Below are 27,870 nucleotides of genomic sequence, written 5' to 3' on the forward strand. Positions count from 1 at the left end.
ATATTTAATGGGGAAAATCACTACTAAAGACATTTGTAAAATTGTATTTTAAAGAAGCTTGCATTATCATCATGAAATATACATATAAAAATTCTGTACTAAACACACCAAGTATAATGCTATTAATGATTACTAATGAAAGATTGAAATGTAGTATACCAAACAAGTTACGTGGATTATTTTAAAACACAATCAAATACAATACATGAAAACATGATCACAATTGTCAGACTAGCTTTCCTTGTATTTCACATGCCAAGTAATATTTATACAAAGCATACATTTTAACATTCATGGATTATGTAGGATTTTAAAATGAATTTTTGAAAATATTAGACCCTTGCCCTCTTGAGTAATTATCAAGAGATAGTTTTAAAAATATATCTTTATATCTTAAAATCCCTTGCAGTTTGTTTTTGTCTTCAGTCAGTGTCAGTGTCAAAATTCACTTCAACAAATATTTATTGAGTACTTTTTAACATATTTATTTATTTATTTATTTATTTTGAAAGAGAGAAACAGCATGAACAGGGGAAGGGCAGAGAGAGAGGGAGAGAGATTCCCAAGCAGGGTCCACACTGTCAGTGCAGATGCTTATGTGGGGCTTGATCCCACAAATTGTGAGATAATGACTGGAGCTGAAATCAATAGTTGGACACTCAACTGAATGAACCACCCAGGTTCCCCCTTACTGAGTACTTCTTCATGTAAAATATAAAAGTCCATATGACCTACAGGGATATATTGGAGTAGTTCACTCACTCATTTCTTTAACGAACTGTTTCCAAGAATTGTATCAGTGTGGCTGAAAAGAAACCTCTGAGGATAGATACGTTTTTAGATACAGTAGTTTGAAGATATGTGACTTCTTTTGTAGTTGATCATGGGAAGAGAACAGAGTGAGATGATATTTTCTTATGCTAGTTAAGTCCACCCATAAGATCAGAAAAGATCAAATCAGGTGACGAACAAATAAACAATTATTTCTGTAGACTATAAATAGTGGCTTCTATTAGATGACATAGTAGGATATTAGTGAGCTTTAGAAGAGCTAGAGAAAAAGTGGCTGCTTTGTGCAGATGTCTTCCAGAAAGTCTGGACCATTTTTTTTCTTGCTTGCTTGCTTCTTTTTGCCCTCTACATTCCATTTTTTCAACTCTACTAAGTGTTGTGTTTTGGAACAGTGGCCCTCAATGTATGGTCTGTCTAATAAGATGCTTTCAGGGAATCCTCAAGGTCGAAACTATTTTATAATAATACTAAGATACTATTTATAAAACTTCTGGCATCTTGGCACAATCAAGGCAGTGATTACAAATTTTGTCAGTAGTCATTGTATTCTTCACTGCTACACACTTTGCAGTTTAAAAAATGCAAATGTTACCTCAGAATGTCCTTGATGAAGTGTTAAGAGTGATTAAATTTATTTAATCCCGACCCTTGAGTATAGTTCTTTTTAATATTGTGTGATGAAATGAGAAGTACACATAAAGCACTTCAGCTGTATACCAGAAGTTTCATACCATCAAGACAAAGCACTTGTGTGATTTTTTGAGTTGTAAGCTGAACTAGCCACTTTTTCCATAGAACATCATTTTTATTTGAAAGAATGATTGACAAACTATGGTTACTAAACTTGTGTATTTGGTAGATGTTTCCTCAAAAATGAATGGGAGTGGTCCTGTTATTTCATGTAAAACAACTGACAATATTTTTGTCAATGATGAAATTTGAGCTTTGAAGCAAAAATTTAGTTTTGGAAAATTTTTATTTGCCACTGTGAACTTGACACCTTAATGCTAAACTTTTCTGATGAGATTACTGCTGTTCATATGTAGATCTACATAATTCAGTGAAGCAGTACTTTTGAGATGACCAATATGTTATGTTATCAAATCAGATGTGAGTACAAACACTTTCAAAATGTAAGGTAGACAAATGGATTATTACATAACAGAATTCGGACAATTAATGGATATGATTTCAGATTCTCCATTATAACTAACCTTTAAGAAACTGCCACTTTTTAAGTTCTTGTGTCATATCAAAGAAGAATCAGCACAATTATGTAAAACAGCTATTAAAATACTCCTTTTCTTTTCTATATACATATATGTGTGAGACCTGATTTTCTTTCTCTGCCTCAAGCAAAACAACTTAATTGCAACAGACTGAATTCAGAGCACATATAAGTATCCAACTCTCTTTTTGTTAGGTCAGATATTAGAGATTCACAAAAAAAATGATCAATGTCACTCTTCACATTTTTTTTTGCTTTGGAAAACATAGTTATTTTTATAAAAAATATGCTCACATGTGGCAGGTTTATTATTTTTTAATGAATCAATACCTAGTTGCTTTTTCTCTTTTAATTTCTAATATGGTACATATCAATAGATATCCACAAAAATACCAAAAACACTTTGGAGTCGTCAATAATTTTTAAGATTGTAAAGGATTTATGAGACCAAAAAATTTGAGAACTGCTTTACTTTAAGAAACTGATAAAATAGTTTTCCTACTTGTGGTAGAGTCATTATTCATGAAATTACTTGACTTCTTTGTTGACATCCTCTTGGCCACATGATATTGATTAGGAAAAGGGAAATTGGGTATCTGAAAACTTTGAGTCTGGTGCTTAGGGTTAATGCCATATATTTAGCTGAAGTTTGTGTGTGTGTGTGTGTGTGTGTGTGTGTGTGTGTGTGTGTTATGGCAATTCATTTACTCTATTTTTTGTTGGTTTGTTTTTTAAGTTTCTATTTTAATTCCAGTTTGTTAAAATATAGTATAATATTAGATACTGGTGTACAGCATAGTGATTAAAGACTGCCATACAACACCTGGTGCTCATCACAAGTGCTCTCCTTAATCTCTATCACCTATTTCACCCATACATCCCACCCACCTTCCCTCTAGCAACCATCGTTTGCTGTCTATAGTCTGTTTCTTGGTTTGCCTGTTTCTTTTTTTCTCATACATACATATGATATACATAGCAAATTTTTTTCCTCAGATCTTGGATTAGGGTTTGGTTTAGAGCTAAGGTACGGGTTAGGGTTAGAGTTACAGCCAGGGTGAGGGTATATGCCTATTATCTTGAAATTCAGAGACTTCTACAGAGGGATCAGTTTAGGGTTAGAGACAGGGTTGGGATTAATGGTTAGCAGTTAGGGGTTAGGGTTAAGGTTTGGAGCTAGGTTTAAGATTAGGGTGAATCTATGTGCCTCCATTCCAGCAGTTTGAGACCTCTCCAGAGGTTAAGTTTAGGGTTAGAGTTAGGGCTAGATGTAGAGTTTAGGAGTTATTGGTAAGGTGTAGGGTTAGGTATAGAGTCAGGGTTAAAGTTTGTTAGGCTTAGGGTTTGTGCTTAGCATCATGCAGTTGAGAGATTTCTCCAGAGAATAAAACATCAGAATTTTATTGGGGTGAGAACAAAGAAGACAACCATCCACTAAGCTGAGGTAAAGAGGGGACTTGGTGGTCTAAATACTCTCTAAGTGGACATTAAGTTGTTCCTTCTGTTTTTCTTTCTTTTGTTTTGTTTTTCCCTCAAGATTTATTTAAATTCCTTTTAGTTAACATACAGTGTAATGCAGGTTCGGGTGTAGACTTTCCTGATTCAACACTTAAATAAATCACCTGGTGCTCATCACAAGTCCCCTCCTTAGTCCCTATCACATATTTAACCCTTTCTTCTGCCCACCTTCCCTCTGGCAACCATCAGTTTGCTCTTTATAGTTAAGAATCTGTATCTTTATTTTTCTCTCTTCCCCTCACCCCCATGTTCATTTTTTTTGTTTCTTAAATTCCACATATGAATGAAATTGTATGGTATCAGACCTTCTCTGACATTTCAGTTAGCATAATATTCTCTAGCTCCATCCATGTCCTTTCAAATGGCAATATTTAATTATTTTTTATCACTGAGTAATATTACACTGTGTGTGTGTGTGTGTGTGTGTGTGTGTGTGTGTGTGTGTGTATTCCACATCTTTATATATTCTTCAGTAGATGGACATTTGGGGTCTTCCCGTTAGTTAGCTATTGTTGATAATGCTGCTGTAAACATTGGGGTGGGTGCATGTATCACTTCAAATCAGTATTTTTGTATCCTTTGGGTAAATACCTAGTAATGTAATTGGTAGATCATATTGTAGTTTTATTTTCAATTTTTTGAAGAACATCCATTCTGTTTCCCAGAGTGGCTATACCAGTTTGCATTCCCACCAACAGTGTAAGAGGGTTCCCCTTTCTCCACATCCTCAACAACACCTGTTGTTTCCTGTTGTTAATTTTAGCCATTCTGACTGGTGTGAGGTGATATCTCATTGTGGTTTTGATATGTATTTCCCTTTTGATGAGTGGTGTTGAACATCTTTTCATTTGTCTGTTGTCCATCTGTATGTCTTCTTTTGAAAAATATTGATTCGTGTCTTTTGCCCATTTTTTAATTGGATTATTTATTTTTTGGGTGGTGAGTTTGATAAGTTATTTTCATATTTTAGATATGAACCCTTTATCAGATATGTCTTTTGCAAATATCTTTTCCCAGTGTAAGTTGCCTTTTAGTTTTGTTGTTTGTCTCCTTCACTGTACAGAAAACGTTTATTTTGATAAAGTCTCAGTAGTTTATTTTTGCCTTTGGTTCTCTTGGCTCAGAAGATATACCTAGTCATACCTGATGTCAAAGAGGTTGCTGCCTATGTCCCCTTTAGGTTTTTGATGGTTTACTGTCTCACATACATCTGTCATTCAGTTTGAATTTGTTTTTGTGTATAGTGTAAAAAAGTGTGGTCCAGTTTGATTTTATATTTTTTAGAGAGAGACAGAGCACAAGCAGGGGAGGAGCAGAGAGAGAGACAGAGACAGAATCCGGAGCAGGCTTCAGGCTTTGAGCTGTCAGCCCAGAGCCTGATGTGGGGCTCGAACTCACAAACCATGAGATCATGACCTGAGCCAAAGTCGGATACCCAACTGACTGAGCTACCCAGGTGCCCCTGGTCTAGTTTCATTATTTTGCAAATTACTGTCTAGTTTTCCCAGCATCATTTGTTGAAGAGACTGTTTTTATCCATTGGTTATTCTTCCCAACTTTGTCAAAGATTAATTGATCATATAGTTCTGGGTTCATTTCTGGGTTTTCTATTCTGTTCCATTGATCTGTGTGTCTCTTTTTTGCCAGTAATGTAGTTTCTTGATCACTACAGCTTTGTAATATAACTTGAAGTCTGGAATTGTGATGTCTCCAGGTTTGCTTTTCTTTTCAAGATTGCTTTGGCTATGCGGGGTCTTTTGTGATTCCATTCAAATTTTAGGACTGTTCTAGCTCTGTGAAAAATACTGTAGTATTTTTTTAGAGATTACATTAAATGTGTAGATTGCTTTGAGTAATGTAGACATTTTAACAATATTTGTCCTTCCAATTCATGAGCATGGAACGCTTTTCCATTTCTTTGTGTCCTCTTTAATTTCTTTCATCAGTATTCTATAGTTTTTTAGAGTGCAGATCTTTTACCTCTTTCATTAGGTTCATTCCTAGGTATCTTATGGTTTTGGTGCAATTGGAAATGGGATCAATTTCTTGATTTCTCTTTTCACTTCTTCATTATTGGTGTATAGAAATGTAACAGATTGCTGTACACTCATTTTGTATCTTGTGACTCTACTGAACTTGTTTATGAGTTTTAGTAAGTTTTTTTGTGGAGTCCTTTGGGTTTTCTATATATGGTATCATGCCATCTACAAATAGTGAAAGTTTGATTCCTTCCAGCAAGGAAGAATTTGGATCCCTTGTGTTTCTCCTTCTTTTTTTTTTCTCTGATTGCTGTGGATCAGACTTCCAGTACTATGTTAAATCAAAGTGGTGAGAGTGGATTTTCCTGTCTTGTTAGGAAAGCTCTCAGTTTTTCCCCATTGAAGATGATATTAGCTGTGTATTTGTCATATATGACCTTAATTAATATTGTGGTTTTCTCCCTCTAATCTTACTTTCTGGAGGGTTTTTATTATGAATGGATATTGTACTTTGTCAAATGCTTTTTCTGTGTCTTTTTAAATGATTGTAATGTTTTTGTCCTTTCTTTTAATAATGTTATGTATATGTTGATTGATTTATGAATATTGAACCACTGTTTTAACCCAAGAATAAATCCCAATTGGTCATGGTGAATGATTTTTTTTTTTTTTTAAGATTTTATTTTTAAGTAATTTCTACACCCACTGTGGGGCTTGAACTTACAACCCCGAGATTACTAGTTACATGCTCTACTGACTGAGCCATCCAGACAACCTTGATTTTTTTTTTTAAATCTATTGTGGATTAATTTTGCTAATATTCTGTTAAGAAGTTTTGCACCTGTATTCATCAGGGATATTGGCCTGTAGTTTTCTTTTTGTGGTGTCTGTCTGGTGTTGGTATCAGGGATATTGGCCTGTAGTTCTCTTTTTGTGGTGTCTGTCTGGTGTTGGTATCAGGGTAATGTTCACTAATAGAATGAATTTGGAATTTTTCCTTCTTTTTTCTAATTCTTAGAATAATTTGAGAAGAATATATATTAACTCTTATTTAAAGGTTTGATAGAACTCTGTGAAGCCATCTGGTCCTGAACTTTTGTTTGTTTGGATTTTTTTGATTACTGATTCATTTCATTGCTAGTAATTGGTCTGTTCAAGTTTTCTATTACTTCTTGTTTCAGTTTTTGTAATTTATATGGTTTCTAGGAATTTATCCATTTCTTACAAGCTGTCCCAAATTGTTGGCATATAGTTTTTCATATTTGTATTTCATATTCTCCTACAACTGTTTGTATTTCTGTGGTGTTCGTTATTATTTCTTTTCTGTCATTTGTGATTTTATTCATTTGGGTCTTTTCTCTTTTCTTTTTGATAATCTGGCTAGAGGTTTATCAGTTTTATTAGTTGTTTCAAGGAGCCAACTCCTGCTTTCATTGATCTGTTCTATTGTTGTTGTTGTTTTTTTAGTTTCTATATAATTTATTTCAAAGCAATGAACAACTTTCACTATTTTTAAAAAATGAAACCACCCTCTACTAGTAAATAACTCCTGTAAAATTTCCATCTATTAATATTTATCTTTATAACTGAGGCTTTTTAAAAACAGCTTTTTTTAATGTTTATTTATTTTTGAGAGAGAGACAGAGACAGAGAGAGACAGAGAGAGGCAGAGAGCAAGCCGAGGAGGAGCAGAGAGAGAGGGAGACACAGAATCCAAAACAGGCTCCAGGCTCTGAGCTGTCAGCACAGTTCCTGACATGGGGCTCAAACTCATGAACCATGAGACTATAACCTGAGCTGAGGTTGGATGCTTAACCAACTGAGCCACCCAGGCGCCCCTAGAAACTTAGCTTTAATGAGTCATAATTTTAATTTGAAAGTATGAGATATTATTACTTAAGCTTGCTCAGTAACAGTAAAGAGTTTAACTTTAATGTATTGGAATAATTAACCATCTTGATTCTTCAACCTGGCAGATAGATATTATTGCCTCTGATTTCTTACAGAAAATAAAATGTATGCTAACTTCTAAAATGGACGAATAAGGAAGTAGAAATGAAGATATCAAACTAAGAATTATATCATTTTTTGGTCTTTATTAAGGTAACAAAAAGGAGCTTGGGTCTTAAAAGGAGTTCCTTTAGATCAAATTGCCCTTCATTATGTTGCTTATCTTTTATGTAACAAACTTCTTAAAGTCCTTGACCATGTCATCTATTTTAATAATTTTCTTTCCTATGGTAATATGTATGAGAGTGTGATTTAGTAAATGAACGAAAATGAGAAAAAAAATCAAGTAAGAGTATAATTTATAGAGAAAGATCTATCTTTATAAAATTAGAGAAAATGTAGGGCCTGAAACATGCACTAGTCTATGTGTATAGCAAGAATGTCTTGAAATGTGAATTTTACTATTTTCAAAAAATTCCTCTGTTAGGTTTTTCTTGTTCGAAAGAAGACTGGTCCTGATGCTGGGCAGCTCTATGCAATGAAGGTGTTAAAAAAAGCTTCTTTAAAAGGTAGAAGATGAGAAAGTTTAATAAAATAGAATTTGATAAACCTTGTTTTAACAAATATGCTGTGTATTGCTTGTAAAAATTGAGTGCATTCAGTTTTCTTTAAACATTAGTAATTGTTACAGTTTTCTAGCCTGTAAGTGATATTTCTAGGTTTGATATTGGCATATACTATAATTTAGTGAGACTATACCCTGGTAAAAATTTAATGGTATAAAAGTGACACATTTTATTTTACTTAAAATGTACTTGTTTTATTAAGCTATATTATTTTTTTTCAAGTTTCTTAATTTTTTTCTGTTCTATTTGTGTTGGTTTTGCATACTGAAAAAGCACAACCACTTGGATACACATATATACACCATCTTCTAGGCTGTGATAACAATAACATTGCCCAGTTTTTTTTTATTTTTTTAACGTTTATTTATTTCTGAGAGAGAGAGACACAGAGCATGAGTGGGGGAGGGGCAGAGAGAGAGGGGGAGACACAGAATCCGAAGCAGGCTCCAGGCTCAGAACTGTCAGCATAGAGCCCCACGCGGGGCTCAAACTCACAAACCGTGAGATCATAACCTGAGCCGAAGCCAATTGCTCAACCAACTGAGCCATCCAGGTGCCCCAACATTGCTCAGTTTTAATCAGTAAACACATTTGAACAATTGGAGACCAATACATAATAAATGCATATTAACCAAATACCTATTTATGTCACTTTAACCCATCTCTAGATCAAAAGTAAATTTGTTGGCTTTCTGATAGTATGGTAATTACTGTCTAGGAATATATAGACTGCAAATTTAGGCAAATTTAGGCACTTATAAAGTTGTATTTTATATTTTCATATTTTTGTTTGGTGAATTATTTATGAGATCTCTACTTAAATTTTATAAAGAAGAGTAATATATTCTGCTCTTCTATAATTTTTAGTTCGAGACAGAGTTCGGACAAAGATGGAGAGGGATATACTGGTGGAAGTAAATCATCCATTTATTGTCAAATTACACTATGGTATGTAATTTTTTTTTTAATTTATGGAATTAGAGAGTTAAGCTTTCCTTTCAAGCAATAATATAATAGGAAATAAATACTTCAAACTGATTTAATAATTCAACTATGTAAAACATATTCATCTGAAATAAGAATAAGAATTAATAACAAGCTTTGAATTGTATTTTCTGTATCTGTTGGTTAACTTGTCTAAGGTAATAAGATAATATCTTCTGATTACCTGTTTGGTAGTATTTCTTTACTCTGCTATGCTGTACCTTTAATGATCTTAGGCTATAAAGTGTGATGGTTTATTCAAAGCATTTGGTGTTTGGATGTGTTCTTCTTACATGTTGTTCATAATGAGTATATTCATTTATTTCCTACTTCTATTGGAGAGGACAATGTAGGTATATTAGTCCATTTAAGTTATTCTCTCTTATATTTGGGGGGAGAAGAATACCAGTAAGAAGCAAGTAGGTATAATGGAAAGAACATGAATTTGGAGTCCTACTGTTCTGAGTTTTAATCATGGCTCCATTGATAATTAAATGCATGCATGAGATTGTGAAGTTTGGTTTTCCTGGAGAATTCAAAGGTATATACATCATTAAATCACTGATACATTCTACAATGTCACTTTAAATTTTCGAGAGATAAAGTAGCAGTAGATTTAAAAAATTCTTAGGTAATTTTGAAAAATAATGCAGTAAAGTAGGTATTAAATTATTTTTATAAAAAACACTCAAGAAATGTCCACCCATTTTTCTTTTACTCCCTGTTATCCTAAATCTCTTCGTTAAATCTCTAGGGTGACATGACATTAATCAGTAAATACCAATCGTGTGCAAAACACTGTATTGAATGCAGTAGGCTCTAGAAGTGAAATGATCTCTGATCTCAAAAAAAATTATATATATGGGAACACAGACATGTAAACGAATTACCTGTACATTCCAAAGTGGAGTTAAGAGAGACATAAATAAAGAACAATGATATCTCAAAAGCAGTACCAAATAATTCTTATGCAGAAGAGGGTAAAGATGCTAAAGGAAATGTGAAAAGAGAGAAATCCTTAATAGAGGAAAGCTTAATAGAGGAGTTGGCATTTTTGTTGAGCTTGAAAGAATTAGTAGAATTTCATTAGGTAGGGAGGCAGAGTTCAGGAAGTTTGCAATTGAACACCATTGATCCATAAATCAGGAAAATGATGGTGGTAGACATTTCTGTGTAAAGCCACATGCAAAGTTGATTATGTTCTGGGAAGGGGTTTATAGCTATTTCAACACTAAATTCAATTGTGAGATAATGTTACCAATAACATTGGACCATTTGAACAAATTCTTAACTCCTTGATGGTGTTTAATGATAAAACTCTAAATTTGTTTATCAATCAAAATTTATACTATGCTTGTTAAGCCTTTAAGATTGTTCTGTTACTACATTCTAATTTATAATTAGCCTTTCAGACTGAAGGGAAGCTGTATTTAATACTAGATTTTCTCAGGGGAGGAGATGTCTTTACAAGATTATCCAAAGAGGTGAGTATCTGTGAATTTTTACTATATTTTATTGAAACAAAAATCATTTTTGTTCTGATAATTAATTTTTCTATAGAAAATTTAAATAATTATTCTGTTTGTTTCACTGCATAGTATTTAGTGGATGTGCCAATTAATGGTATTTTCTGTCTTCCTGTCATTTAGATCCATCTCAATGTGCTACTCATTATTCCCTTAGGCACAAGATCAATATAAATAACTGGATGAAGTAGATAGGGACAAGCCTAGGATTTTGGCTACTCAAGCTACCAAAATGCCTCTGGGAGTAGCGTTTATTTTATTCATGTTTAAAACAGGTGTATGGAGGTATAATTGACATAGAATAAATTGCACATATTATGGTACATATCTGATAAAATTTGACATTCGTATATACCTGTGAAACCATCGTCACAATCAAGATAATAAGCTTATCCGTCGTCTCCAACCATTTTCTTGTGCCCCTTTGTTTTTCCTCCCTTCTGCCCCACTCCTACTGAATCTGATTTTTGTCATTGTTTGGTTTGCATTTTCTAGGATTTTATATAAATGGAATCATAGAGTATGTATTTTTTTTTGGTCTGGCGTATTTAGCTCAGAATAATTATTTTGAGATTCCACCATGGTGTTATATGTATCAGTGGTTCATTCATTTTTATTGCTGAGTAGTATTCCACTGTATGAATACGCCACAATTTGTTTATGCATTAATTTATTGATGGATGTTTGGATTGTTTGCAGTTTTGGGATATTACTAACAAAACTGCTACAAACATTCATGTACAAATGAGTGTATGGACATGTTTTCATATTTATGGTTAAATACCTAGGAGTATGACTGGGCTATTTGGTAGATGTATATTTTAACTTATTTTAAAGACACTGTCAAATTGTTTTCCAAGGTGGTATAACTTTTACACTCCCAGCAGCAACATATGAGAGTTTCAGTTGCTCCACATCCTTGCCAACCCTTGATATATGGTCAGTCTTGTTTTCATTTTGGACATAAGTGTGTGTAGTGGTACCTTATTGTGGTTTTGAATTGCATAGTTCTAATGACTGATGATTTTGAGAATTTTTCAGTGCACTTATTTGACAACTTTTTATTTTCTTTGGTAAAATATCTGTTTAAATCTTTGACCCATTTTTGAATTGAGTTCTTCTGAGTTTTGAGAGTCTTTATATATTTTGGACGGTAGGTCGTTTAACATATATGTTGTTTGCAAATATTTTCTTCTGGTCTGTAGTTTATCTTTTCATTCCCTTTAACAATTTCTTTCAAAAAGCAGTTCTTTTTAAAAAAGCAGAAGTTCCTAATTTTGATCAAGTCCAACTTAATTTTTTTTCTTTTATGAATTTGGTGTCCTATTTAAAAAATATTTGCCTAATCTCAGGTCACAAAGATTTTCTGTTTCCTACACAATTTGTAATTTTAGGTTTTACATTTAAGTTTATAATCCTTTAGTGTATGGTGCAGGTATGTGTTGAAGTCCTTTTTTTTTTTCTTTTTTGCATGTACATACCCCATTGGTCTAGCATTATGATTAGAAAAGTCCATGCTTTCTTCACTGAATTACCTTGCATTTTTGTTGAAAATCAATTGATCATATATGTGAAGGTCTGTTTCTGGACACTCTATTTTGTTCTGTTGATCTATTTGTCTATCTTGATTTCAATACCACGTGATTTCTTGATTACCTTTATAATATGTCTTAAAGTAAGGTAGTGCAAATCCTTGAGCTTTGCTCTTCTTTTTCAAAGTTGTTTTGCCTCTTCTGGGTCCTTTGCATTTCCATATCAATTTTAAAATCAGCTCTTCACTTTCTACAAAAAAGCTTACTGTGGATTGCATTGAACCTCTAAGTCAATTTGCAAATAATTTACATTTTCATAACATTGAGTCTCCCAATCCACGAATATATTTTTTTCCAGTTTTTGAGTCTTCTTTAATTTCTCTCAGCAATATCTTGTCATTTTAAGTCTATAGGTTGTCATTTCAGTCTATAAGTCTTATGCATTTATTAATCAAATTTACCTGTTTCCTTTTAAAAATGCCATTGTAGGGGCGCTTGGGTGGCTCAGTCAGTTGAGCGTCCAACTTCGACTCAGGTCATGATCTCACAACTCGTGGGTTTGAGCCCTGCGTCCGGCTCTGTGCTGACAGTTTGGAGCCTGGAGCCTGCTTCGGATTCTGTGTCTCCCTCTTTCTCTGCCCCTTCCCCACTCATATTCTGTCTCCATCTCTCCCAAAAATAAACATTAAAAAAATAAAAAAATAAAAAAATAAAAATGCTATTGTAAATGGAATTGCTTTCTTACTAATTTCATTTTCAAGTTGGATGGAAATACAATTGATGTTTTGCATACTGAATTTGTGTCCCACAGTTTAATTGAACTTCCTTATTACACCTAACAGCTTTTTTTTTTTGTAGACTCCATAGAATTTTCTATTTGTAATCTGCAAATAAGGAGTTTTTACTTCTTTTCCATTATCTACATCATTTCTTTCTTTTATTTGTCTTTGCTGCACTGGCTGGGCTCTCCAGTTCAGTGTTCTATTGAATTGATAAGAGCAGACACTCTTGCCTTATTTCTGGTCTTAGGGGAAAAGCATAATTTTAGCATAAGTTATAAAGTTAAGTATAGGTCTTTTTACATGTTCTTTACCAAGTGAAAGTTCCTTTCTGTTACTTGTTTGTTGTATGTTAGATTTTGTAATATTTAATTATTTATTTTTTCTTTTTTCCCCAAGTGTTTATTTATTTATGTGGGAGCAAGGAAAGGGCAGAGAGAGAGGGAGAGAGAGAATTCCAAGCAGGCTCCATGCTGTCAGCAAAGAGCCCGATGCAGGGGTCAGTCCCACAAACCATGAGATCATGACATGAGCCAAAATCAGGAACTGGATGCTCAACCGACTGAACCACCCAGGCGCCCCTGTAATATTCTTTTACTGCCATTATTGAGATGTTATATATTTTTTCTTCTTTAATGTTTTAAACAATGTAATGTTGAATTACATTGATTGATTGTCAAATGTTGAAGCAATCTTGCCTGTGGATGAACCCCCAACATGTAATCATGATGCATTATCTTTTTTGCATATTGGTGGGTGATATTTCCTAAATGTTTGTTAAGAATTTTTACATTTATTTTTATGAGGGACATTTGACTATAGATTTTGTGTATTGTTTATGTCTTGTTTTGATATCAGAGCAAATCTGGTTTTATAGAATGAGTTGGGTAGTGTTTTCTCCTGTTCTGTTTTTTTTTAGAGAATTCAATGTTAAATTGTTATTAAAGTCTAGAAGAATTCAATGTTAAATTGTTACTAAATGATTGGTAGAATTCACCAGTGAATCTATCTGGCCTGAAGTTTTTTAATGGTAAGATGTTTTAACTACATATTCAATTTGTTTAAGAGACTTGGAGGTATTAGGTTTATCTTTTTTTTTTTTTTTTTTGAGTGAGCTTTGGTATCTTTGCCTTTTAAAAATTTAACCATTTAACCATTTTAGCAAATTTATCAAATTCACTGGCATGAAATTGTTCATAATACTCTCTTATTATCCTTTTTATAGCAGTAGAAGCATTAATGATACTTGTATCACCATACCTGATGTTCTTATTTTGTCTCTTCTCTCTTTTTTATCTTGCTTAGCCTTGCTAGAGGTTTATCAATTTTATTTTATTTTTTCTCAACAAATCAACTGGCTTTGGGCTTCACTGATTTTTTATTCTATTTCATTGTTTTCCACAGTAACTTTTATTACTTCATTTTTTTCCTGCTTACTATATATTTCACTAACTTTTCTGGTTTTTAAGATGGAAGCTGAAGTTACTAATTTGAGACCTTTCATCTTTCCTAACGTAGGTGTATACTGTTTTAACCATCTCTCTGAACAATGCTTTAGCATTATCCCACATATTTTGATATGTGATGTTTTTATTTTCCTTCAGTTTCACATACTTTCTAATTTCCTTTTTATTTTTTCTTTGACTCATGGGGTATTTAGAAGTATGTTATTTAATTTATAAATATTTTGGCATTTTCCAGATAACTTTGTATTATTGACTTCTAATTTATTTTCCTTGTAGTCATAAACCATAGTTTGTATGACTTCAATTCCCTTAAATTCACTGATAATTATTTTATGCTTCAGTATATAGTATATTTTTGTAAATGTTCTGTGTATACTTAAGGAGAATGTGTATTCTGATTTCGAGTAGTGGAAGGTCCTAAATGCAATTAGATCAAGGTGGCTGATAGTGGTATTAAGTCTACTGCATTCTTAATTTTTTGCCTATATATTCTATAAATTTTTGTGTTACAGAGATTGAAAACTTTGACTATAATTATATATTTATCTTTTTTTCTGTTAATTTTAAATTTCTGTTAAGTTTTGGTTTATGTATTTCAAAGTTCTGTTACAAGTGTGTAAATTTTTGGGATTATCATTTCTTTTTGATAAACTGATAGCTTTATTATTATGAGATGACTTATTTTAACACTGTTAATGTACTTAAAGCAATTATCCTTGCTTTTTATCCAATCTGAAAATCTATGCCTTTTAATTTTAATTTGAGTATTATACCTGTTACATTTAATATGATTATTGATTTGGCTGTGTTTAAATCTCCAATTTTGCTGTTTATGTGGGGTTTTTTGTCTCATCTGTTCTTAGTTTTTCCCTATTTTCCGCCTTATTTTTAAATTGATGTACAACTTTATATTAGTGTCAGGTGTACAACAATGATTTGACACTTGTGTACACTGCAAATTGATCACCACAGTAAATCTAGTCATCATATTTCACCACAAAAAGTTACCAATTTTTTTTCTTGTGCTAAGAATTTTCAAGATCTATTCTTGTGTCATCTATAAATATTCACTACAATACCACTGACTGTAGTCACCATGCTGCACACCACATACCCACCACCTATTTGTTTATCACAACTGAAGTTTGTACCTACTGACCCCCCCTCACCCATTCCTCCACTCACCAACCATCCTCTGTCAGGCAGCCACCACTCTTCTCATTTCCATGACTTTTATTATATTTGTTTGTTTTGTTTTTTAGATTACACTTGAAATAATATGATATTTGCGATTCTTTGTCTGACTTATTTCATGTAGCATAACACCCTCAAGGTCCATCCGTGTTGTTACAAATGGAAAAATTTCCTTCTTTTTTATGGCTAGGTAGTACTCCATTGTATACATATACCACCTCTTCTTTATCCATTCATAAATCAATGGACACTTAACATGATTTCCGTATATTGGCTGTTGTAAGTAATGCTATAGCAAGCATAAGGGTGGACATCTTTTCAAATTGGTGTTTATATTTCCTGTGGGTAAATATCCAGCCTTGAAATTGCTAGATCACATGGTAGTTCTGTTTTTTAATTTTTTGAGGAATCTTCATATACTGGTTTGCATAGTGGCCATACCAATTTACATTCCTACAAACAGTGCACAAGTGATCCATTTTCTCCACATCATCCTCAACAGTTATTATTCTTTTCTTTTTGATGATAGCCATTCTAACAGGTGTGAGGCAATATCTCATTGTGCATTTGATTTGCATTTCCCTGATGATTAGTACTGTCTTCTTTAAAAATATGTCTATTCAGATCTTCTGATCATTTTTTAAAATCAAATTGTTTTTTTATTTTTTGGTGATGAGTTGCAGGAGTTCATTTTATATTTTGGATAGTAATACCTTACCAAATATGTGACTTGCAAATATTAGTATGTTGCCTTTTCATTTCATTGATATTTTTCTTTGCTGTGCAGGAGCTTTTTTGTTTGATGTGGTCCCACTTGTTTATTTTTGCTGTTGTTACCTTTGGAGTCAGATTAAAAAAAAAAAATTAAGATCAATGTCAAGGAGTTTTTACTGCCTAAGTTTTCTTTCAGGAGTTTTATGGTTTTGGGTCCTATGTTTAACTCTTTAATCCATTTTAACTTAATTTTCTTTGTGTGTATGGTATAAGATATTAATCTAGTTGCATTGTTTTCATGTGGCTATCCAGTTTTCCCAACAACATTTATTAAAGAGACTATCTTTTCTCCCTTGTATATTCTTACCTCCTTTATCATAAGTTAGTTGGTCATATATGTATAGGTTTATTTTTGGATTCTGTTCTATTAAGGGATGTGTCTATTTTTATGTCAATACCATATTATTTTGCTTACTATAGCTTTGTAATGTAGTTTTAACTCAGGGAGCTTGATGACTACATTTTTTTTTCTTTCTCAAGGTTGCTTTGGATATTTAAGATCTTTTATTATTCCAAACAGATTTTAAAATTGTTCATTCTAACTTTCTTCAATAATGTCTTTGGAATTATAGTGGGATAGCATTGAATTTGTACATTTTTCTTGGATAATGTGGACATTTTAACAGTATTAATTCTTCTGATCTGTAAGTGGAGAATATTGTTCCATTTATTTGTGACCTTTTCAATTTATTTATTTATTTTTTTTAATTTTCCAGTTAGTAAACATACAGTGTAGTCTTGGTGTCAGTAGTAGAACCCAGTGATTCATCTCTTACATGTGATAGAGCTCATCTCAAAAAGTTCCCTCCTTTATGCCTTTCACCCATTTAACTCACCCCCTCCAGCAACCCTCAGTTTGTTCTATGTATTTAAGAGTTTCTTATGGTTTTCTCCCCCTCTGTTTTGATCTAATTTTTCCTTCCCTTCCCCTATGTTCATCTGTTGAGTTTACCAAATTCCATATGTGAATGAAATCATGTGTTATGTCTTTATCAGACTGACTTAGCACACTACTCTCCAGTTCCATCCATATTGTTGCAAATGGTAAGATTTTATTCTTTTCATCACCAAGTAGTGTACCATGTTGTATGTACATCTTCTTAATCCATTCATCAGTTGAAGGACATTTGGGCTCTTTCTATAATTTGGCTATTGTTGAAAGCACTGCTATAAACATTGGGGCACACATGCCCCTTCAAATCAGCATTTTTGTATCCTTTGAATAAATTCCTAGTAGTGCAATTGCTGGGTTGTAGGGTAGTTCTATTTTTAATTATTTAAAATTAAAAATGGAACCTCCATATTGTTTTCCAGAATAGCTGCACCAGTTTGCATTCCTACCAACAGTACAAAAGGGTTCCCCTTTCTCCACGTTCTTGCCCAAATCTATTGTTTCCTGAGTTGATTTTAGCCATTCTGACTGATATCTGTTTGTGGTTTTGATTTGTATTTCCCTGATTATGAGTGATGTTGAGCCTCTTTTCATGTGTCATTTAGCCATCTGGATGACTTCTTTGGAAAAGTGTGTCTATTTGCATTTTCTACCCATTTATTCACTGGATATTTGTTTTTTTTGGGTGTTGAGTTTGGTAAGATCTTTATAGATTTTGAATACTCATCCTTCTGATATATCATTTGCAAATATCTTCTTCTATTCCATCAGATCCCCTTTAGTTTTGTTGATTGCTTCCTTTGCCGTTCAGAAGCTTTTTATCTTGATGAGGTCCCAATAGTTCATTTCTGCTTTTATTTTTCTTGCCACTGGAGACACGTCAAGTAAGAAGTTGCCGTGGTCTAGGTGAAAGTGGTTGCTGCCTGTATTCTCCCATAGGATTTTGATGGTTTCCAGTATCACATTTAGATCTTTCATCTATTTTGAATTTATTTTTGTATGGTTTAAGAACGTGGTCCAGGTTCATTCTTCTGTATGTTGCTGTCCAGTTCTCCCAGCATCATTTGTCTTTTTGCCATTGGATACTCTTTTCTGTTTTATTGAAGATTAGTTGACCATATATCTGTGAGTCCATTTCTGGGTTCTTTATTCCATTGGTCTATAGGTCTGTTTTGTGCCAATACCATCCTATCTTAATGATATTGCTTTGCAATACAGGTTAAAAGTCTGGGATTGTGATGTCTCTACTTTGGTTCTTTTTCAACATCACTTTGGCTATTCAGGGTCTTTGTGGTTACATACAAATTTTAGGATTGTTTGTTCTAGCTCTGTGAAGAATGCTGGTATTATTTGGGTAGGGATTGCATTAAATGTGTTGATTGCTTTGGGGAGTATTAATATTTTAACAATATTTGTTCTTCCAGTCCATGAGCATGGAATGCTTTTCCATTTCTTTATGTGTTCTTCAATTTCTTTCATCAGCTTTCTATAGTTTTCAGCATAAAAATCTTTACGTCTTTGGTCAGGTTTAATCCTAGGTATTTTATCATTTTTGTTACAATTGTAAATGGGATCGATTCCTTAATACCTCTGTCTGTTGCTTCATTATTGGTGTATAGAAATGTAACTGATTTCTGTATGTTGATTTTATGTCCTACGACTTTGCTGAATTCATGTATCAGCTCTAGCAGTATTTCTTTTTCTTTTTTCTTTTTTTTTGTGGAGTATTTCGGGTTTTCCATGTAGAGTGTCATGTCATCTGCAAAGAGTAAAAGTTTAACTTTCTCCTTGCCAATTTGTATGCCATTTACTTCGTTTTGTTTTCTGATTGCTGAGGATAGGACTACCAACACTATGTTGAACAACAAGTGGTGAGAGTGGACATCCCTATCATGTTCCTGATCTTTTGGGGAAAGCTCTCAGTTTTTCCACAATGAGGTTAATATTAGCTGTGGGCTTTTCATGTATGGCTTTCATGACGTTAAGGTATGCTTCTTCTATACCTACTTTCTGGAGTGTTTTTATCAGGAAATGATGCTATATTTTCTCAACTGCTTTTTTTTGCATCTATTGACTGGATCATATGGTCCTTACCCTTTCTTCTATTAATGTGATGCATCACATTGATTGATTTGCAAATATTGAACCAGCCCTGCAACCAAGGAATGATTTAAAGTTGATCATGATGAATAATTCTTCTAATATACTGTTCATTTTGATTTCCTAGTATCTTGTTAAGAAATTTTGTATCTAGGTTAACATGAATATTGGCATGTAATTCTCCTTTTTAGTGGGGTTTTGTCTGGTTTGGAATCAATATAATGCTTGGTTCATAGAATGAATTTAGAACTTTTCCTTCCATTTCTATTTTTGGAACATTTTGAGGAGAATATGTATTTACTCTTCCTTAAATTCTGGTAGAATTCCCCTGGGAAGCCATCTGGCCCAGGATGCTTACTTGTTGGAAGATATTTGATAACTCATTCAATTTCTTTGCTGGGTTGTAGCAAATTTTCTAATTCTTCTTGTTTGATTTTCTAACTTTCTAATTCTTCTTGTTTGAATTTTTGTAGTATGTGGATGTTTAGAAATTTCTCCATTTCGTCCAGATTGTCCAGTTTTTTGGCAGATAATTTTTCATACTATTCTCTTATAATTGTTTGTGTTTCTGTGGTGTTGGTTGTGGTCTCTCCTTGTTCATTTGCGATTTGATTTATTTGGGTCCTCTCTCTTTTCTTTTTTTTTATTTTTTAATATATGAAATTTACTGTCAAATTGGTTTCCATACAACACCCAGTGCTCATCCCAAAAGGTGCCCTCCTCAATACCCATCATCCACCCTGCCCTCCCTCCCACCCCCCATCAACCCTCAGTTTGTTCTCAGTTTTTAACAGTCTCTTATGCTTTGGCTCTCTCCCAATCTAACCTCTTTTTTTTTTTTTTTCCTTCCCCTCCCCCATAGGTTTCTGTTACGTTTCTCAGGATCCACATAAGAGTGAAACCATATGGTATCTGTCTTTCTCTGTATGGCTTATTTCACTTAGCATCACACTCTCCAGTTCCATCCACGTTGCTACAAAAGGCCATATTTCATTTTTTCTCATTACCATGTAGTATTCCATTGTGTGTATAAACCACAATTTCTTTATCCATTCATCAGTTGATGGACATTTAGGCTCTTTCCATAATTTGGCTATTGTTGAAAGTGCTGCTATAAACATTGGGGTACAAGTGCCCCTATGCATCAGTACTCCTGTATCCCTTGGATAAATTCCTAGCAGTGCTATTGTTGGGTCATAGGGTAGGTCTATTTTTAATTTTCTGAGGAACCTCCACACTGCTTTCCAGAGCGGCTGCACCAATTTGCATTCCCACCAACAGTGCAAGAGGGTTCCTGTTTCTCCACATCCTGTCCAGCATCTATAGTCTCCTGATTTCTTCATTTTGGCCACTCTGACTGGCGTGAGGTGATCTCTGAGTGTGGTTTTGATTTGTATTTCCCTGATAAGGAGCGATGTTGAACATCTTTTCATGTGCCTGTTGGCCATCCGGATGTCTTCTTTAGAGAAGTGTCTATTCATGTTTTCTGCCCATTTCTTCACTGGGTTATTTGTTTTTTGGGTGTGGAGTTTGATGAGCTCTTTATAGATTTTGGATACTAGCCCTTTGTCCGATATGTCATTTGCAAATATCTTTTCCCATTCCGTTGGTTGCCTTTTAGTTTTGTTCGTTGTTTCCTTTGCTGTGCAGAAGATTTTATCTTCATAAGGTCCCAGTAATTCATTTTTGCTTTTAATTCCCTTGCCTTTGGGGATGTGCCAAGTAAGAGATTGCTACGGCTGAAGTTAGAGAGGTCTTTTCCTGCTTTCTCCTGTAAGGTTTTGATGTTTTCCTGTCTCACATTCTGGTCCTTTATCCATTTTGAGTTTATTTTTGTGAATGGTGTGAGAAAGTGGTCTAGTTTCAACCTTCTGCATGTTGCTGTCCAGTTCTCCCAGCACCATTTGTGAAAGAGACTGTCTTTTTTCCGTTGGATGTTCTTTCCTGCTTTGTCAAAGATTAGTTGGCAATACGTTTGTGGGTCTAGTTCTGGGGTTTCTATTCTATTCCATTGGTCTATGTGTCTGTTTTTATGCCAATACCATGCTGTCTTGATGATTACAGCTTTGTAGTAGAGGCTAAAGTCTGGGATTGTGATGCCTCCTGCTTTGGTCTTCTTCTTCAAAATTACTTTGGCTATTCGGGGCCTTTCGTGGTTCCATATGAATTTTAGGATTGCTTGTTCTGGTTTCGAGAAGAATGCTGGTGCAATTTTGATTGGGATTGCATTGAATGTGTAGATAGCTTTGGGTAGTATTGACATTTTGACAATATTTATTCTTCCAATCCATGAGCAGGGAATGTCTTTCCATTTCTTTATATCTTCTTCAATTACCTTCATAAGCTTTCTATAGTTTTGAGCATACAGATCTTGTACATCTTTGGTTAGATTTATTCCTAGGTATTTTATGCTTCTTGGTGCAATTGTGAATGGGATCAGTTTCTTTATTTGTCTTTTTCTGTTGCTTCATTGTTAGTGTATAAGAATGCAACTGATTTCTGTACATTGATTTTGTATCCTGCAACTTTGCTGAATGCATGTATCAGTTCTAGCAGACTTTTGGGGGAGTCTATCGGATTTTCCATGTATAATATCATGTCATCTGCAAAAAGCGAAAGCTTGACTTCATCTTTGCCAATTTTGATGCCTTTGATTTCCTTTTGTTGTCTGATTGCTGATGTTAGAACTTCCAGCACTATGTTAAACAACAGCGGTGAGAGTGGGCATCCCTGTCGTTTTCCTGATCTCAGGGAAAAAGCTCTCAGTTTTTCCACTTTGAGGATGATGTTAGCTGTGGGCTTTTCATAAATGGCTTTTATGATCTTTAGTTATGTTCCTTCTATCCCGACTTTCTCAAGGGTTTTTATTAAGAAAGGGTGCTGGATTTTGTCAAAGGCCTTTTCTGCATCGATTGACAGGATCACATGGTTCTTCTCTTTTTTTTTGTTAATGTGATGTATCACGTTGATCGATTTGCGAATGTTGAACCAGGCCTGCATCCCAGGAATGAATCCCACTTGATCATGGTGAATAATTCTTTTTATATGCTGTTGAATTCGATTTGCTAGTATCTTATTGAGAATTTTTGCATCCATATTCATCAGAGATATTGGCCTGTAGTTCTCTTTTTTTTACTGGGTCTCTGTCTGGTTTAGGAATCAAAGTAATACTGGCTTCATAGAATGAGTCTGGAAGTTTTCCTTCCCTTTCTATTTCTTGGAATAGCTTGAGAAGGATAGGTATTATCTCTGCTTTAAACGTCTGGTAGAACTCCCCTGGGAAGCCATCTGGTCCTGGACTCTTATTTGTTGGGAGATTTTTGATAACCGATTCAATTTCTTCGCTGGTTATGGGTCTGTTCAAGCTTTCTATTTCCTCCTCATTGAGTTTTGGAAGCGTGTGGGTGTTTAGGAATTTGTCCATTTCTTCCAGGTTGTCCAACTTGTTGGCATACAATTTTTCATAGTATTCCCTGATAATTGTTTGTATCTCTGAGGGATTGGTTGTAATAATTCCATTTTCATTCATGATTTTATCTATTTGGGTCATCTCCCTTTTCTTTTTGAGAAGCCTGGCTAGAGGTTTGTCAATTTTGTTTATTTTTTCAAAAAACCAACTCTTGGTTTCGTTGATCTGCTCTACAGTGTTTTTAGATTCTATATTGTTTATTTCTGCTCTGATCTTTATTATTTCTTTTCTTCTGCTGGGTTTAGGCTGCCTTTGCTGTTCTGCTTCTATTTCCTTTAGGTGTGCTGTTAGATTTTGTATTTGGGATTTTTCTTGTTTCTTGAGATAGGCCTGGATTGCAATGTATTTTCCTCTCAGGACTGCCTTCGCTGCGTCCCAAATCGTTTGGATTGTTGTATTTTCAATTTTGTTTGTTTCCATATATTTTTTAATTTCTTCTCTAATTGCCAGGTTGACCCACTCATTCGTTAGTAGGGTGTTCTTTAACCTCCATGCTTTTGGAGGTTTTCCATACTTTTTCCTGTGGTTGATTTCAAGCTTCATTGCATTGTGGTCTGAAAGTATGCATGGTATAATTTCAATTCTTGTAAACTTATGAAGGGCTGTTTTGTGACCCAGTATATGATCTATCTTGGAGAATGTTCCATGTGCACTCGAGAAGAACGTATATTCTGTTGCTTTGGGATGCAGAGTTCTAAATAGATCTGTCAAGTCCATCTGATCCAATGTATCATTCAGGGCCCTTGTTTCTTTATTGACCGTGTGTCTAGATGATCTATCCATTTCTGTAAGTGGGGTGTTAAAGTCCCCTGCAATGACCACATTCTTATCAATAAGGTTGCTTATGTTTATGAGTAATTGTTTTATATATCTGGGGGCTCCGGTATTCGGCGCATAGACATATATAATTGTTAGCTCTTCCTGATGGATAGACCCTGTAATTATTATATAATGCCCTTCTTCATCTCTTGTTACAGCCTTTAATTTAAAGTCTAGTTTGTCTGATATAAGTATGGCTACTCCAGCTTTCTTTTGGCTTCCAGTAGCATGATAAATAGTTCTCCATCCCCTCACTCTCAATCTAAAGGTGTCCTCAGATCTAAAATGAGTCTCTTGTAGACAGCAAATAGATGGGTCTTGTTTTTTTATCCATTCTTATACCCTATGTCTTTTGGTTGGCGCATTTAATCCATTTACATTCAGTGTTATTATAGAAAGATACGGGTTTAGAGTCATTGTGATGTCCGTATGTTTTATGCTTGTAGTGATGTCTCTGGTACTTTGTCTCACAGGATCCCCCTTAGGATCTCTTGTAGGGCTGGTTTCGTGGTGACAAATTCCTTCAGTTTTTGTTTGTTTGGGAAGACCTTTATCTCTCCTTCTATTCTAAATGACAGACTTGCTGGATAAAGGAGTCTCGGCTGCATATTTTTTCTGTTTAGCACACTGAAGATATCGTGCCAAGCCTTTCTGGCCTGCCAAGTTTTAAAGGAGAGATCAGTCACGAGTCTTATAGGTCTCCCTTTATATGTGAGGGCACGTTTATCCCTTGCTGCTTTCAGAATTTTCTCTTTATCCTTGTATTTTGCCAGTTTCACTATGATATGTCATGCAGAAGATCGATTCAAGTTACGTCTGAAGGGAGTTCTGTGCCTCTTGGATTTCAATGCCTTTTTCCTTCCCCAGTTCAGGGAAGTTCTCAGCTATATTCTTCAAGTACCCCTTCAGCACCTTTCCCTCTCTCTTCCTCCTCTGGGATAGCAATTATGCGTATATTATTTCTCTTTAGTGTATCACTTAGTTCTCTAATTTTCCCCTCATACTCCTGGATTTTTTTATCTCTCTTTCTCTCAGCTTCCTCTTTTTCCATAACTTTATCTTCTAGTTCACCTATTCTCTCCTCTGCCTCTTCAATCTGAGCCGTCGTCGTTTCCATTTTGTTTTGCATTTCATTTAAAGCGCTTTTCAACTCCTCGTGACTGTTCCTTAGTCCCTTGATCTCTGTAGCAAGAGATTCTCTGCTGTCCTCTATACTGTTTTCAAGCCCAGCGATTAATTTTATGACCATTATTCTAAATTCACTTTCTGTTCTATTATTTAAATCCTTTTTGATCAGTTCATTAGCTGTTGTTATTTCCTGGAGATTCTTCTGAGGAATTCTTCCATTTGGTCATTTTGGATAGTCCCTGGAGTGGTGAGGACCTGCAGGGCACTTCCCCTGTGCTGTGGTGTATAACTGGAGTTGGTGGGCGGGGCTGCAGTCCGACCTGATGTCTGCCCCCAGCCCACCGCTGGGGCCACAGTCAGACTGGTGTGTGCCTTCTCTTCCCCTCTCCTAGGGGCGGGATTCACTGTGGGGTGGCGTGTCCCGTCTGGGCTACTTGCACACTGCCAGGCTTGTGGTGCTGGGGATCTGGCGTATTAGCTGGGGTGGGTAGGCAAGGTGCATGTGGGCAGGAGGGGCAGGCTTAGCTCGCTTTTCCTTAGGTAATCCACTTCAGGAGGGGCCCTGTGGCAGCGGGAGGGAGTCAGATCCGCTGCCGGAGGTTTGGCTCAGCAGAAGCACAGAGTTGGGTGTTTGCGCAGAGCGAGCAAGTTCCCTGGCAGAACTGGTTCTCTTTGGGATTTTGGCTGGGGGATGGGCGAGGGAGATGGAGCTGGCGAGCGCCTTTGTTCCCCGCCAAGCTGAGCTCTGCCATCTGGGGGCTCAGCAGCTCTCCCTCCCTTTGTCCTCCAGCCTTCCCGCTTTCTGAGCAGAGCTGTTAACTTATGACCTCCCAGATGCTAAGTCGCGCTTGCTGTCGGAACACAGTCCGTCCGGCCCCTCCGCTTTTGCCAGCCAGACTCGGGGGCTCTGCTTGGCCGGCGAGCCGCCCCTCCGCCCTGGCTCCCTCCCGCCAGTCCGTGCAGCCCACACCGCCTCGCTGCCCTTCCTACCCTCTTCCGTGGGCCTCTCGTCTTCGCTTGGCTCTGGAGACTCCATTCTGCTAATCCTCTGGCATTTTTCTGGGTTCTTTAGGCAGGTGTAGGTGGAATCTAAGTGATCAGCAGGACGCGCGGTGAGCCCAGCGTCCTCCTACGCCACCATCTTCCCCTGCACCTCTCTTTTCTTTTTGATAGTCCATATAGTGCTTTATCAATTTTGTTTATTCTTTCAAAAAACAGTTCTTAGTTTAATTAACGTGTTATACTATTTATTATTATTATTATTATTATTATTATTATCATTATGTATTGTTTATTTCTGCACTGTTCCTTATTATTTCCCTTCTTCTGCTGGCTTTGGGCTTTATTCAGTGCTCCTTTTCTAAGTACTTTAGGTGTAAGGTTAGGTTGTGTATTTGGGAACTTTCTTGCTTCTTGAGATTGGGCTGAATTGCAAGGTATTTTCCTCTTAGGCCTGCATCCAAAAGGGTTTGGACTATTGTGTTTTAATTTTCATTTACTTCCATGTATTTTTTAATTTCTTCTTTAATTTCCTGGGTAACCCATTCATTCTTTAGTAGGATGGTCTTTAACCTCTATGTATTTGAGAGATTTCCATTTTTTTTCTTGTGGTTGACTTCAAGTTTCATAGTATTGTGATCTGAAAATATGCATGGTATGATCTTGATCTTTTTGTACCTGTTGAGAGTTATTTTGTGACACAGTATATGATCTGTTTTGGAGAATGTTCCATGTTCACTCAAGAAGAATGTGTATTCTGCTGCTTTAAGATGAAGTGTTCTGAATATATCTGTGAAGTCTATCTGGTCCAATGTGTCATTCAGGGTTGTAGTTTCCTCATTGATTTTCTGCCTAGATGATCTGTCCATTGCTGTTAATGGAGTACTAAAATCTCCTACAATTTTGATAGCATTATCCATAAGCTGGCTTATGATTGTGATTAATTGATTCATATATTTGGGTGCTATCATATTGGGGGCATAAATATTTATAATGCTATCAAGTTCTTCTTGATGGATAGACCCTTTAATTATGATATAATGCCCTTCATTTCTTGTTACAGTCTTTGGTTTCAAATCTAGTTTGTCTGATATAAGTATGGCTACTTTGGCTTTCTTTTGATGTTTGTTAGCATGTAGATGGTTCTCCATCACCTCACTTTCACTCTTCAGGTGTCTAAGTCTAAAATGAGTCTCTTGTAGGCAGCATATAGATGTATCTTTTTTTTTAATCAATTCTTATGTCCTGTACTTTTTTGATTGGGGCATTTAGTTCATTTATATTCAGAGTGATTTTTGAAATATATGAATTTAGTGCCATCGTGTTATCTATAGATTTCATGTTTGTTATGATGTCTCTGGTCTTTTTCAGTCTTTGCTGCTTTCCACTCTCACGGTCCCCCTTAGGATCTATTACCAGGCTATTTTAGTACTCAAGAACTCCCATAGTTTTTGGTTGTCTGGGAAAGTCTTTATTTCTCCTTCTATTCTGAATGACAGCTTTGCTGTGTAAAGGATTTTTGGCTCCATAGTTTTTTTTTTTTTTTTTTTTTTTTTAAATTTTTTTTTAACCTTTATTTATTTTTGAGACAGAGAGAGACAGAGCATGAATGGGGGAGGGGCAGAGAGAGAGGGAGACACAGAATCGGAAGCAGGCTCCAGGCTCCGAGCCATCAGCCCAGAGCCCGACGCGGGGCTCGAACTCACGGACCGCGAGATCGTGACCTGAGCTGAAGTCGGACGCTTAACCGACTGAGCCACCCAGGCGCCCCTGGCTCCATAGTTTTTATGTTTAGCACATTGAGTATTTCCTGTTACTCCTTTCTGGCCTGCCAAGTTTCATTGGACAGGTTCTACTAAGAGGTTCTACTAACCTTATGTATCTACCCATGTAGGTTAAGAAATGTTTGTCCCTAGCTGTTTTCAGAATTCTCTGTCTTTGTATTTTGCAAGTTTCACTATGATATTTTGTGGTGTTGACCTGTTTTTGTTGATTTTGAAGGGAGTTCTCTGTGCCTCTTGGACTTGGATACCTGTTTCCCTTCCCGGATTAGGGACGTTCTCAGCTATACTTTGTTCAAATAAACCTTCTGACCCTTTCTCTTGCTTTTCTTCT

At 35.3% G+C, this 27,870-nt stretch overlaps 1 protein-coding gene across 1 annotated transcript in view; it reads left to right on the forward strand.

The window, feature by feature from the left end:
• The window catches only part of RPS6KA6 (ribosomal protein S6 kinase A6), a 223,561-nt gene that overhangs the window by 91,816 nt on the left and 103,875 nt on the right, over positions 1-27,870 (forward strand). The window contains exons 4-6 of the mRNA XM_081794171.1: positions 7,955-8,036; positions 8,961-9,041; positions 10,482-10,561. Coding sequence (XP_081650297.1) covers positions 7,955-8,036; positions 8,961-9,041; positions 10,482-10,561 — 243 coding nt within the window. The remainder of the gene's footprint in view (positions 1-7,954; positions 8,037-8,960; positions 9,042-10,481; positions 10,562-27,870) is intronic.

This window comes from Panthera onca, chromosome X (genome assembly GCF_046562875.1).
Source record: "Panthera onca isolate mPanOnc1 chromosome X, mPanOnc1 haplotype 2, whole genome shotgun sequence".
NCBI classification, from domain to species: domain Eukaryota; kingdom Metazoa; phylum Chordata; class Mammalia; order Carnivora; family Felidae; genus Panthera; species Panthera onca.